Raw genomic sequence first — 13,211 nt, 5'->3', positions numbered from 1 at the left:
AAGTAAGCAATTAAAACTGCAATGAGAAAGACCTGATTATTTGCCAGCAGGGAAGAAGGTACTGGGCAACACAAGTTAAACCAACCTCATTTTGTGTATGACCAGAGAACAAATGTGTTTTTTCAGTGTGTTGCACAAAGCATAGCTATCATTACTAGGTGCACACTAAGAATTTCAGAAGACTCTAAACTGACAGGAGAAACTGCTACAGCACCAGAATATTCTGTACAGCAAAAATCACACACAGAAAAGAGGAATTAAAAAAAAAAAATACTTCAACTCAGCAACTGAATGAGTAGTTCCACATTTACCTCTGACACAGACAGTGGCTGCAACGTACCAAGATGTGCATACAGTGAACAGATATAACTCCTAAGAACACAAGGCTGATTGGTCCAACCTGGTATGGAAAAAAAAAAGGAACGACACAGGAGATACAGAAATTTTCATGAAAATATGGGGAAAAATCTTCACATGAAAAAAACTTCACATTGTAGCAATAAATAATTAAACTTTTTTACCCCACAGCAGGGTGTTGCTGCTGATGTTTCATGTCATCCCTTAGTTTCAGTTCACTACTTAAGGCTATTCAGGGGTGATCAAGCCGTAAGTACCAAATGAGTACTTCACTCTTCTGTTTCACTTGCCAAAAAAGTTTGTCAAGAAAGAAGACTGCATAGACTGCACAGTTCAGTGGTTTGAATCACTTGATAGTGGCAATGACAGTAGGAGTTACAAGTTACAGATAACTATCAAATTAAATAATTTGTTTCAGAATAGAAGCTTGACCAGGAGTTTTCACAGAAGTAACTTGCCTTACCCACATGTAACTTTCACTCTCGAACTGAACAACCCATACTATGGAATTACAGGATTATTTAGTCATAAGGTGAAAATTTCATTTTATTAAATTTCCCCTGCCCTAGGAAATGCAGGTTTGTTTGTTACCAGGTATAAACAACCTGGGCTATACCCTATTTCTGCAGAAACACTAGATTAATTTAACAAGCTGACACTTCATCCTAACACATACAATCTGTCTCTAGAAAAGTCTGTACAAAGGTAAGACAACCCCATAGAAACGATTCCCATGAGACATCACAGAAGTCTGAGTAAATAATAATATTTCTTTTTTTCTGGCAAACTTTTTGTTTGGGCCAGAAAAATACTTTGGCTAGGCAAAAATGCTACTCATGCAATGAAGTCTTCAGGGTGAAGTAGTAATTTTCTTTAAAACAATAAAATCTTAATCTTCAATATTGATTTCCCCAAACTAAAGAGAAGAAATGACACAACTCTATTAAGATGGCAGTTACAAATAAGAAGTATTGAGATTTTAATTTTTCACAACATATATCTGTAAATCTTTCTAGATAATTGTTCTAGTCTATAAAAGAAGAATTCTTACCACAATGCCAGCATTTTTTATTGCAAGTGGAAGACCGAGAAGCCCAGTTCCAATGTTTCCCTTGAGGAGGTGAGTCAGTGTTTGCATAAACCTGAGGATAAAATATCACATTAGAAATACACATACATGGGGTAGAGGAGAAAAAACAAAACCACACCCTTTGTCTATAATAAAGTGATAAATTTCAAGTTTCAAGTTACAATTTACAGTGGTCCAGCTATTTTAAAGGAAGTGCAGCACATTCAAATAATGATTTTATTTGTCCTTACATGTGAGCACCCTCAAATAGAACACAAGTCTGATCTTCAGTTCTTTACTCCAGCTTGTGAAATGTTAATTTCACAGCAATTTCATAGTTCTTTTGCCTCAGACTCAAAATTACCAAGTTTCATCAATGTTATTTTAAAACTTACAACATTCAAAACAATTATCAGCTGCAAATCACAATTCTGTCAGCCAAAGCTTTATCCAAAGAAAAAAAGAATAAAAAAAACATTTACAAGCTTTTCTAATTAAACTTTCAAAACAGGTTATATCCAGATTCTCTCTAAATATTTTTCAAACATTGCTTGTTGGACTTTGAGTAGCCTAATCACTTTATAAGTAGGAACCTTGAAATATTTTACAGCCAGTACATCATTACCTTCAAAAGAAATGAGAACCTACTTCAAAATGGACTGCTTTGGGAAGAATTATGCAAAGTCCTTATGTAAAACCACAAAACTGTTCTGTAGGTGCAAGAAGACCCCTTCAGAGTTCAGAAAATTGCTCATAAGAAACAAGCCAGAGGCAAGAAATTTGTGTAAGCTGATATTTAAGATTAACACATACGTAATGCCTTCTTCATTATCAAGCTGGTAGTGCGTCTTAACTGGCAGGAAAGCATTTTCATGCTCTTCATCTGAAATGCCATCTGAGTCTTCTTCATCAATTAAAGGCTTCATTACTTCCATGCCTGTACAACACAGTTAACACTACATTAGTATTAGAAACAAGCTTACAGTTCAGAAGTAAAACATGATTCAAACTTCCCATGCCATGGGGTATTAAAATGTTCCTAACTACAAAGATGATTTAAGCAGATATATAGAGCACAAGTTTGCATAGGATATTCTCTTTCTTTAAAGTGGCACACTATCTCATTATTATTATTATTATTACTACCAAACACTACAGTTTTTCATTGAGAAAAGCTACTATCTATCATGAAAATGTCACTGGTTTAATTCACTTTGCAAGCTAATGCAACATGAAGCAAAACAGAAAAGTCATCCATCATTACAAAAGCGTGAGATTCATCTTAACCGCTGGTAGCTCTTTCAGAATTAAACACTAGGTCTGCACTCAGAGAGGTAAGACATATATCACAGAAAGCATCTCCATTCATTGAAGAAAGAACTAAAATACAGGAATCAGGTTGCATGCTTTGAAAGCTGCAATCTTGTGCACCTTTTAAAGTAGCATAAAATTCCAGCTAAATAACAGCACCAAGTAAGAGCAAGCAGTCAGTAGTGAACAAAATTGCCTTTCAGGCAAAACTAACAGCTTATGCCAGTTTAATGTTGAGGAAATTATAACCATTTTAAATTACAACAGTTAAGCAAAGCAAATCCTGCCAAGAGCAAAAAGATTATTTACCCTACACTCACCTACTATAGCATCCATTCAGTAAATACATTGAATAAGTCTCAAGTTCCGTAACTTTCACCAAACAAAAAGAGAAATCCTTGAACATCCCTGTGATGTTATCATTTTATATTAAAAAGAAACAAACCCAAAATAAACTACACCACATTTATATTTACATTATAACACGGCCATTGTGTGTCAGGGTTTTAGTAGTGATGGGGCTACGGGAGTGGCTTCAGTGAGAAGCCGCTGTAAGATTCCTCAATGTTAACAGGGCCAATGCCAGTTGCTCGCAGGATAGATCTGCTGCAAGACAAGTCCAAGCCCAACAGGGATGGTGGCAGCACCTCTGCAAAAACATAGTTAACAAGGGAAAAAACACCTGCTGAGCAACTACAGCTGGAGAGTGGATTGAGAACATGTGAGAGGAATACCTTGCAGACCCTAAGGTCAGTGCAGAAGGAGGGGCAGGAGGTGCTCCAGGCACCAGAGCAGAGATTCCCCTGCAGCCCCTGGTGCAGCCCATGGGGAGGCAGCTGTGCCCCTGCAGCTCATGGTGGAGCAGAGATCCACCTGCAGCCCTGGGAGGATCCCACAGTGGAGCACGTGGATGCTCAAAGAAGGTTGTGACCTCAAGGGAAGCCCACTGAAGTGAAGCAGACTTCCTGGCAGTGGACCTGTGACCCCATGGAGAGAAGAGTCTAAGTTTGGAGCAGGTTTGCTGGCATATTTGTGACCCCATTGTGACCCACACTGGAACTATTTCTGGAAGACTTTATCCCATGGGAGGAGAATGTGGGAGTACTCCCACTGAGGAGAAAGGAGTAGAAGAAACGTGTTGAACTGACCACAGTCCCCATTCCCCACTTCCCTGCACCACTGGAGGGGAGGAAGTAGAGAAATTAGGAGTGAAGTTGAACCTGGGAAGAATGGAGAGATGGGTAGAAGGTTTTTTTAGATTTATTCTTATTTCTCATTACCCTGCTCTGATTTGACTGATAAGAAATTCAGTTAATTTATCCAAGTAGAGTCTGTTTTGCCCATGACTGTAATTGGCAAGTGATCTTTTCCTGTCCTTTTCTCAACCCACACACAAACATTTTACTATATTTTCTCCAGCTAAGGAGGGGAGTGATAGAATAGCTTTTGTGGACACCCAGAATCCAGCCAGGGTCAACCCACCACAGCTATTAAACAAATCATTAAGGTTTTCATGAAGCCTTGGAGATGTCTAACCCACCAACAGGGCACTGAAGCCAATGCTAAACAACTTCTAAAAAAGAACTGTAGAACAAGTGTAAAAGTCCCACAAAGCAGAAGGCAACTTGTCCAAGTCATTAAAATTAAATTATATAGCTCAAACTCTCCTGAAAACACCAAAGGGTTGTCAAAATTTCATGTCTGAAAATTTGAAAGCCAATAACAAAAGCACTTGACAGAACCAAAGACGCCCAGTCCAGAGCAAAAATCAGAGGTCAGAGACTCAACCAGAAAGTACACTGTAAAGCAAATTTATACTGAGTGATATTGTAATTATACAAGTCATGATGGACTTCACCAGATTTTTCTATAAGGCACATAGTCTATGAATTGATCAAAAGAAGGATCACCAAGTTCCTTCCCTCTGCTCCCACAGCATTGTGCTGACTAGTTCTTGAGAATGCCACGACCATATTCCCCCTCAGCTCTGAGATTCTGCTGGGCTTATTTGATGCTCACAAAGTCCTACATACTCTAGTTCTGGAGTAAAAGTTTGCCTCCTCGGGGATCAGAAGGAGCAGGAAGTTTCACCCAGTTAGCAATTGATTAGGCTGATTTTCATTCTTTAAAGTATTGATTCTAAACTAACAATCTGAAGGAACAAGCCAAACCACAAACGTGCAAGTGTATGATCATGTGAAATTCAACAACATAGAAATGAAATAATAATTTAATTAATTTTCCAGTTTTGTATCCATCACCTTTTGTAGGATGCTCTTCATAATGCCAAACAATAATGCCAACATGCAGCAAGTAAGGCTCTTACTTAGCAGTAGCAGGGGACCAGCATAACCCATAGGACCAACAGCTTTGGTAAGTATCAGCAACAGCTCGGCCAAGGGAGAAAAGTAAAATTTTCTTCTTTCATGACAACCTGAGACAGAATCATTTGGTATATACACACACATCTATACTGTTTACCATGCAACCAGATGATATACAGAAGACTGAACTTTATTTAGACATCCCATTTTACTTTCTCTCCCAACTTCCTGACCCATCTTCTCATCACAAAGGTAGTCCTTTAAAAATAGATTTAGACATACTCAATCATTCACCTCATCTTTCAAGCAATAAAAATTTTCCTAACACAAGCTACTTTTCTTCAGAGAAGTCATTTCCCCATGCTTAAAGCCATCTAGTCATCTCAGGGTTATTGTTATCACTGTCCCACTGCCCCATTCACCCACTTTCTCAGAAATGGCTTAAATTAGACACAAGAATATCCATTTCCAATATGCACACTAAGGCAGGGAGTTTGCTGTTTCTATTCCAATGCAATAATGCATTTGAGAATAAATTCTATTAGAGGTTTTAAAATACGGGCTACAGCAATATCATCAACTCACTGCCATAACTAGACAGGTTATGACTTACTACAGGTTCCTCTGAAATACTGCATTATATAAAACATTCCAACAATGCTATCTGGTCTCTATCCTAGCCATAAAAATGCTCTTAAATTGCTTCTTTTCCTTGTCATTCCTCCTTCATCCCATGACTGCTGTACAGTTTTGGCCTAAACATGTGAACCTATAAACAGTAGTGGTACTGAGATATTAATGGGAGGTTTGGACCATGTGTCTTTCTAAGCATTGGTTTTCATTTGATAATAGAGCTCTACTCTTGGAATACTGTGGCTGAGTCCCAGAGTTCATACCCAAAGTGACATCCAGGTTTGTGTAACATCCACATTTAATGGCTCCAAACTTGTAGTCTAGACCACATGAGACAAAAAAGCTTGAGCTTTGCATACTTGGATCTAGCTTGAAATTAATTATTCTGGAACATTCACAGTCACTGCCAGAAAACTGGCACTGAATACCCAGATTTATTTTGACTCCTTCCTACAAAGGTCCTGTATGTGCAATTCAAATACAATCTCAGACTGCAGCACAAGAATAGTGTATGCATGTCATACCTGAATCAGAGATGAAGACGTCTGGCTGCTCTCACAAAGCACATGGTGCAGAGAACACCTCAGCCAACATTAGATCCAGGCTACACCAAACTGCCTTGGCTGCATTCAAACACACTATGAATAATCCAACCCAGTGCTCAGTCATGGAACTCACTGAAAATTTTGCATTATCATATATATAAGAATAAGGAAACTCATTTCTGCACACCCTTTTGTTTTCACTTAGACAAAGCACCAGCCAATTTTCAGCCCTGTCATTCCATCACCCAAAATGAATTTCTTTTTTCCTTTTTCCCCCACAAAAATCTTTTCAGACCAAATGCTGTCCTCTGATCGTCTTTAACAGCTAATTAAACTGACATTGTTTCTGCTTTCTTCTGTGAACACCCATGCAAGCAGGGTGCTAGAAAGCTCTGAAAGTACTGCTGCTATCAACCAAAGCAACACAAAGTGCATTACAACTTCTCCCAGCATTATCACTGCAATGTTGAAACTAATTCCTTAGCCACAGGAGAGATAAATCTCTGATTCATTACAGCTACACATCACATTATAATCATGCATAAATGTCAACACTGTATCCTCAAAGACCCAAATTTCAATCACTAATCAGCCGTTATACAGTGAGATTAAATCCGTAGTGTTGAAATTGTTATGACTACTATTTCCAATTTTGTATCTTCACATGTACTTTTCTATTCCCTAGAATTTGCCAGCATCTTGCCAACACTTACGGACATACCACTAAAGAAACGTTTGAACTGTTACTAAATTTTACTTAATTCCCAAGCTTTTCAAGCACACTGAAGAAAACACCTGGTTCAAAAGTTCAACAAAGAAATTAATTTTCACCAAGAACTTTAGTCAATTCTTCTATATTGCTCAAGCAATTAACACTTCCAAATTTAACTGAACCACAGGAGATAAAACCAATCTCCATCATTTTTATTTCATGGAAGAAACATTCACAAAAGAATGAAGCAGTTTGCCAGACAGGCATAGCAATCTAAAGGAGGTATTAAAAATAAAAGCTAAGTACAATCTTCTAATGTTCCTTTGGAGAAGGTCACGCCCCAGACAAATTTATGTCTAAAACCCCTTTTCCAAATCCAATTTAACAATATGGTCTAGTTTTTATTTGCTGGGTTTTTTTCCCTTCAGGTTTTTGAAGTCAGTGTCAGCAAATGGAATCAAGTGGATTTGATACAGAAGCATATACAGATTTGGGGGATAGCATACAGCATACCATTGTTTGCATCAGCTGGCTTTACTCATTTATGGGAGCAGGAACATGCAGGCCTTTTTTGGAGCACCACTACAAGCGTATATTAAGTGCTCAGCAAAAAGCAGTAGGCAAAGGAGGTCTTGTACATACTTCACTGCTCAGTCAGCTTCTACACAAGAACATGCCCACAGGGCCAGAAACGCTGTCCAAGATTCACAAACTGTGAACTGTGTTTATTAAATAGAGGGTGACCCGGTGCCTCTGTAATTGGGATAAAGATTCAATTTAGCAAACAGCTGTTTTGACTGCTCCACAAAAGACAAAATCAGCACCACATTATCATTACATTAGCCTAAAATGCAGGTTTATGCTAATATTTTCTCACAGGCTATGGAAAGTCATATTCATGATAATGGGGACATACCAGAGCTTCTGTCACCAAGCAGGGCTGGCTGCTCTTATGGGACAAAGTTAGTGACTGAATGTATGAACAAGCAGACACATTCAAGGAGTTTTCACTGCAGTGTTAACACAGAAGAAACATTCATATCTGACAGCAACCACATCTGTGACAACAGGAGAGGCTCAGTGTTCCCAGCAACTGCATTCAGTTCACAGATGATCAGTGTATTACCTCCGTGCTGCAGAGAGGCTTTTCAATTCAGCATTCAGAACCAGGGCTCTCAAGACAAATTTAATTACAAAGACAACATTATCACTAATTATTTTCAAAGTCATGCTCAGTTACTCCCTCAACTACAGAAGGAAATACCTGTTTAGATACTTAGGTACTTTAGTCTACAATTAACCTTCCCAGCACTTCTCCAGAAGACATCTAACTACAGTACAGCTTTGTCCACAAAGCACACGTGATCAGTTAGGTTACTCATCACGTGCTTCCACCACCTCCAAGGAAATTACAGAGGAAGACAAAGTGACTGTGAATGCTAGAGGCATGCTGGCCCAGATGGATAAACCTTTGCAAGTTTTCCTAGCTGAAGGGGGAAATAACAGATAACTCCATTAAACCATGAACAAGCCAGCTCCCTTTTTATTTTCCACTACAGCTACTCCTGTTGAATATAATAGGCATAAAATAAACAAACAAACAAAACACTCAAAATAAAATATATTATTCGGTTTGAAAATTAAAAAGTAAAATCTCCTCTGGTTTAAAAATTCCTGTTAAATACTAATAATTAAATTTTCCAAAATAGTCAAAGTGAGCACTAGCTTTTGTTGTGTTTATTTGTCAAGAACTCCAGGCTATGCTTTGTGCAGTTATTTGAATCTCCTCTTATTTCTCTTTGGAAAATAAATATCAGGTAATTTATTTCTCTCCATTACAGGCTGTAACTTAATAAAGTAGATTTATTCAGCTTTGTGGTAGAATGTATTAATCTTGAGAATGATTATTTCTAAGCAAATGTTGAAAGTCCATAATGCCCCTCAATAAGCAGGACAAGCTGTTTGCTTTTGCATCGTAACTGCCAGATCCAGAAGGCTCATAAAACGGGACACTTGAGTTATTAAACCAAAGTGCACACAGGTCTGCATAGCTATTACACACTTTCAGAGGAGCAATTCTACCTCAGCCCACAATGGATTACTTATTTGGAGAGACACTAGTAGTCTTAAATAGTCCACTATCCTGTCTAGACCAAGCCACATATTTCTACAATTAACACACTCTTAAGTGACAACACATAGGCAAGACTTCACTTTTATTAATTATTCAATAGCACTGAACCATGCAAGAAATTTTGGAATTCTTATCAAGTGTGGAACTGCATTTTTAAACAGTTAATCCCATCGGAAATTCCGTTTCTATGGGTTCTGACAGAAAAGCTGCCTGATGTATGAAGTTCTGGGAGGAAAAAAGCTCTAAAATTTCTTTCAGCAGCCTTTTCTCCAAAGTGACAATCTCTCAATGCAAGATGGATCAGCCTTGGGAACAATAAAATTTGAAGCATGTCTTCCAAGTTCTATCATTGCCACTGGACAGGACAAAATCTGCAGATTACAGTGGAACTGTAATCCTCAGATTTCCAGCATGGGAAAAAAGGACTGGGGGACTGGAGCATCTTTCTAATGAAGAAAGGCTGAGGGAGCTGGGCCTGTTCAGCCTCAAGAATAGGCAGCTGAGAGGGGACCTCATCAATATATGTAAGTATTTAAAGGGGGGTGCCAAGAGGATGTAGCCAGGCTCTTCTCAGTGCTGCCAACACTAGGGCAATGGGCAGAAACTGATGTGCAGGAAGTTCCACCTGACCACGAGGAAAAGCTTCTTTACAGTGTGGGTGACCAAGCACTGGAACAGGTGACCCAGAGGAGGCTGTGGATTGTTGCGCTCTAGAAATACTCAAAAACCATTTGGATGCAATCCTGTGCCATGAGCTCTAGAATGGCCCTGCTTCTGCAGGGAGGTTGGACCACATGAACCCACTGCGGTCCCTTCCAACCTGACCCGTTCTGTGATTCTCTAAACACAGATCTGAGATGAGATTTCCCATGGGTCCAGCCCAGCCCCAACTACACTTTATAACTAAACCTGCTACGTGCTAACTCGTCCATCCATGGGCAGAAAAAAACTAAGAGATGAACATCTACGTGCCCTCCATCAATTAGATTTACAGATGGAAACACTCATGTACAGAAAATACAATAAATAAATTACCGCTAATATATAAACACACATACACCCCAGGAAACCCCAATCCAGTCTTCCAAGGCAGATAAACGCATCGCCTAACGACGCAGAGAACCATTTCCATTAACTTCGGTGGAGGCCGTAACTTCAGCATGAAACCGAGCGCCAGCCAGGTGCGACTGACGCCCCGGAGGAGCGGCCCCTGCCGCTCTGCAGAGCCCCCGGCTGCGCTGCCCTCAGCTCGCCCGGCCCGGTGCCGCCGATCCGGGCCTGACAACTCAGCCCTAGCCGCACCGGCTCGGCGGAGACACCGCAGCGCAGCGCCCACCCCCACACCAAGTGGGATGGTTCATCCCGCCCGCCTCGGTGCGCTGAACGCCGCAGCGCATCCCCGGTGGGCCGAGCCATCTCTCCTGAAGCGGAGGGGGGTAAGGGTTGGGCGGCCAGTCCCGGCGCTCACGCCCCCTCCTCTCCGCCCCACAGCCAGCCGCCATCCCGCCGCCCCTCGGCCGCTCCCGCTGCTATCGGGCTGCACGGCTCGGGTCGCCTCACCCAGCTCCTCCCTGCCCGCGCCGGCCATCGCCCCGCCGGGCTGCGCTCGCCCTTCCGCCGATGTGGAGCCGGCCGGCGCGGCGCATGCGCCCGGCGGGAGCGAACCGCAGAGCGCGGCGGGCAGGCGGGCCCTGCGCGGGCTGAGGGAGGCGGCGCCCGCTCCTGATGCGGGTCCGGAGCCTTCCGCTGCCACCTGGCCCGGCAGGAGCCCCGCGGCAGCACCCGCCCATAGAATCGTGGAGTACCTCAACTCGGAAGGGACCCATAAAGGATTTGCAATGCCCTGCTCCACGTAGGACCGCCTAAAACTAAAGCATGTGACTAAGAGCACTGTCCAGACGCTCCTTGAACCGCGACATAGTTTTCATCCTTAGCGATGCTCCTTGGTTTTGCTGCGGCCCCAGCTGTGGTGGCCCTCGGCAGGGCAGGGAAACCCGACTTTGGATGGGGCACTGCAAGCTTTGAGCCATAAGTAATCGGCAAAGATTGCAAACAAGGCTGAGTGTGAGGAGTTAGCAGAGCTTTATAGCTTGAACGCTTGATGATTAACCACTAACCTCACACCCCACCTTAACCTAACAATGCTAGTTGCTCCCAGAATAACCTGCCAGTTATTTCTTCAGCAGGACTACCTATATCTATAGCTGATTTGACTTAAGTAATAAAGTTTCCAGCAGCTGCTTTCCTAAAACAACTTCTTTTCTTTTTTTCTTTTTTTTTTTTTTAATGGAGAATATAGGATAAAGTAATTTGATTTTTTTTTTTTCTACACAAGAGAAATGCAATCTTCTGAAGCTTCAGAGATACATCAATAATTAGTTTATCTACGATGAAGAATTTCCAGTGGGGAAAGCATCCATTTTCAATTGTCAAATTTATGTGTATTCCAAATACTCCTCCAAACTTTCATTTATTTATTTAGAAATTTATCTAAGAAAAGGATTCTCAGTGGGCAATCCATGACTGCAGGTTATTGATTTAAGGAACTGACTCACTAATTACAATATTTGTGTCACGAACTTATACAGTATTCTACTTCATTTCTAACAACGCCAAACTTTGTTCAAGAAAATATATAACTAACAGATCTGCAAAAGGCATATTGAGTTAAGAGTGTTCGTTCCTTCTACTTTGTCACTGCATCTCAAGACTTGACTCAGTAAATCCTGCACAGACATTGAAGAGACATTAAGGACATGATACATCTTTATTTCACATCCTACCCAATGGAAAACTCTTTGTTTATACTACTTGCCACTACTTGCATAAAAATTCTTTCTTCTGGGAGCAGGTTTGTTATTTAGAGAGATTTTTCTAATATTCTCTAAAAGTTATATCTAGCATGTGACTAACCAGTGGTGACCAATGAATATTCAAAAACAGATGGGAAGTACTGTAACATGATAGAAATTAATGATTTTATAAGCTGCATTTTGCTTCTCTTTGGTAAGAATAGAAGGATTTGCTTTAATGTGCACATCTGGTTAAAATCTAGACATCCATCCATCGAAGCAAAATTACTTCATGATGAGAATATTGCAGACACCAAATGCTTACTGTAGGCTTCATTTTCTGAATAGCATATACAGCTTCTATCTTAGAAATCATGAATTCAACTGATGTTGCTTCTGTTGGTTCAGAACAAGGCCAGATGGAGTACAATACCCAGCTTCTTCTATTTTTAATTTTTTTTTTTAATTAAAAGCTAACCCTGAAATCTTTAAAAGCCGTTTTCAGTAATTTTTTTTTTTTTTTTGTCTGCTTAAATCCTTCTTGTTAGAATAGATGCTCTGCTAGATCTATCTGAACACAAATTATACTCTGGCTACATTTCCATAATTTTTTAGGGGAAAAAAAATATAAGAACCAATTAAATATACAGAAATACTGTTTCAATTCACAACCCAGCCACACAGATGCCAGCTTTAGCTTTAGCTTTGGGGCTGCCTAAGTCTTGAGTGGCTTACATTTCTTCATGGAATCTTCTGTTTGTGATGCTGTACATTTGGCTTCCAGACCATCCATTGGGAGTGTGTCGCTCTGTTGGGAACGGCGAGAAGAATGACACAGACTCTCTTGTGGAGTCGAACTGGAGAATTTCTCTCAGTTTATTATCTCAGATCATTTTATAGACCGATACGTGAAAGTACAGAAAAGAAAACTCTTATTGGTTAGTAAAGTAACACATCACTATCATTGGTCAGTGGGGTACACCACCCCTTGACTTTCTCTTGCAAGAAAACAAGAAACTGACAAACAGCACCTACAAGGCTGTTTTATATCTCTGAGGATTGTTTTAATTCCTCCTTATGATTTCCCAGGCCACTTTCTCAGGCAAGACTGAGAAAGTTATGTGGCCTGCTATTCCACAGGCACTATGCTGCCTGCTTCAAAGTTAACATCTATAGGACTAAGTCTCATAGCTTACTTATGCATTGTACAGAAAATGTGCTGTTTAAGCCTGCTACCTGATATTCATCTGATAGCCTCTAGTCTTGCAATATAAAAATAATTATTGCATTTACCTTCTCTAAGTCATTCTTGACATATCACTGCCATACTCTCT

General features: G+C 40.4%; 1 protein-coding gene across 2 annotated transcripts in view; it reads right to left on the bottom strand.

The window, feature by feature from the left end:
* Window positions 1–10,984, bottom strand: part of SLC36A4 (solute carrier family 36 member 4) — an 86,705-nt gene extending 75,721 nt beyond the window's left edge. Inside the window, exons 1-4 of one of the 2 annotated variants that reach the window (XM_088052091.1) lie at window positions 10,891–10,984; window positions 2,240–2,363; window positions 1,409–1,499; window positions 312–400 (exon numbers count right to left, since the gene is read on the bottom strand). In XM_088052091.1, coding sequence (XP_087908217.1) covers window positions 312–400; window positions 1,409–1,499; window positions 2,240–2,361 — 302 coding nt within the window. In that variant the 5' untranslated portion in view covers window positions 2,362–2,363; window positions 10,891–10,984. Of the gene's footprint in view, window positions 1–311; window positions 401–1,408; window positions 1,500–2,239; window positions 2,364–10,645; window positions 10,723–10,890 lie in introns of those variants that run through there. The other variant, XM_005516188.3, reaches the window with a different exon arrangement.
* Window positions 10,985–13,211: the final 2,227 nt, after the last annotated feature.

This window comes from Pseudopodoces humilis, chromosome 2, assembly GCF_049639895.1.
Source record: "Pseudopodoces humilis isolate 2021_Gansu_Grassland_sample_001 chromosome 2, ASM4963989v1, whole genome shotgun sequence".
Taxonomy (NCBI): domain Eukaryota; kingdom Metazoa; phylum Chordata; class Aves; order Passeriformes; family Paridae; genus Pseudopodoces; species Pseudopodoces humilis.
Note: the sequence above shows the minus strand (reverse complement) of the source record. Positions and strands in the feature narration are given on the sequence as shown.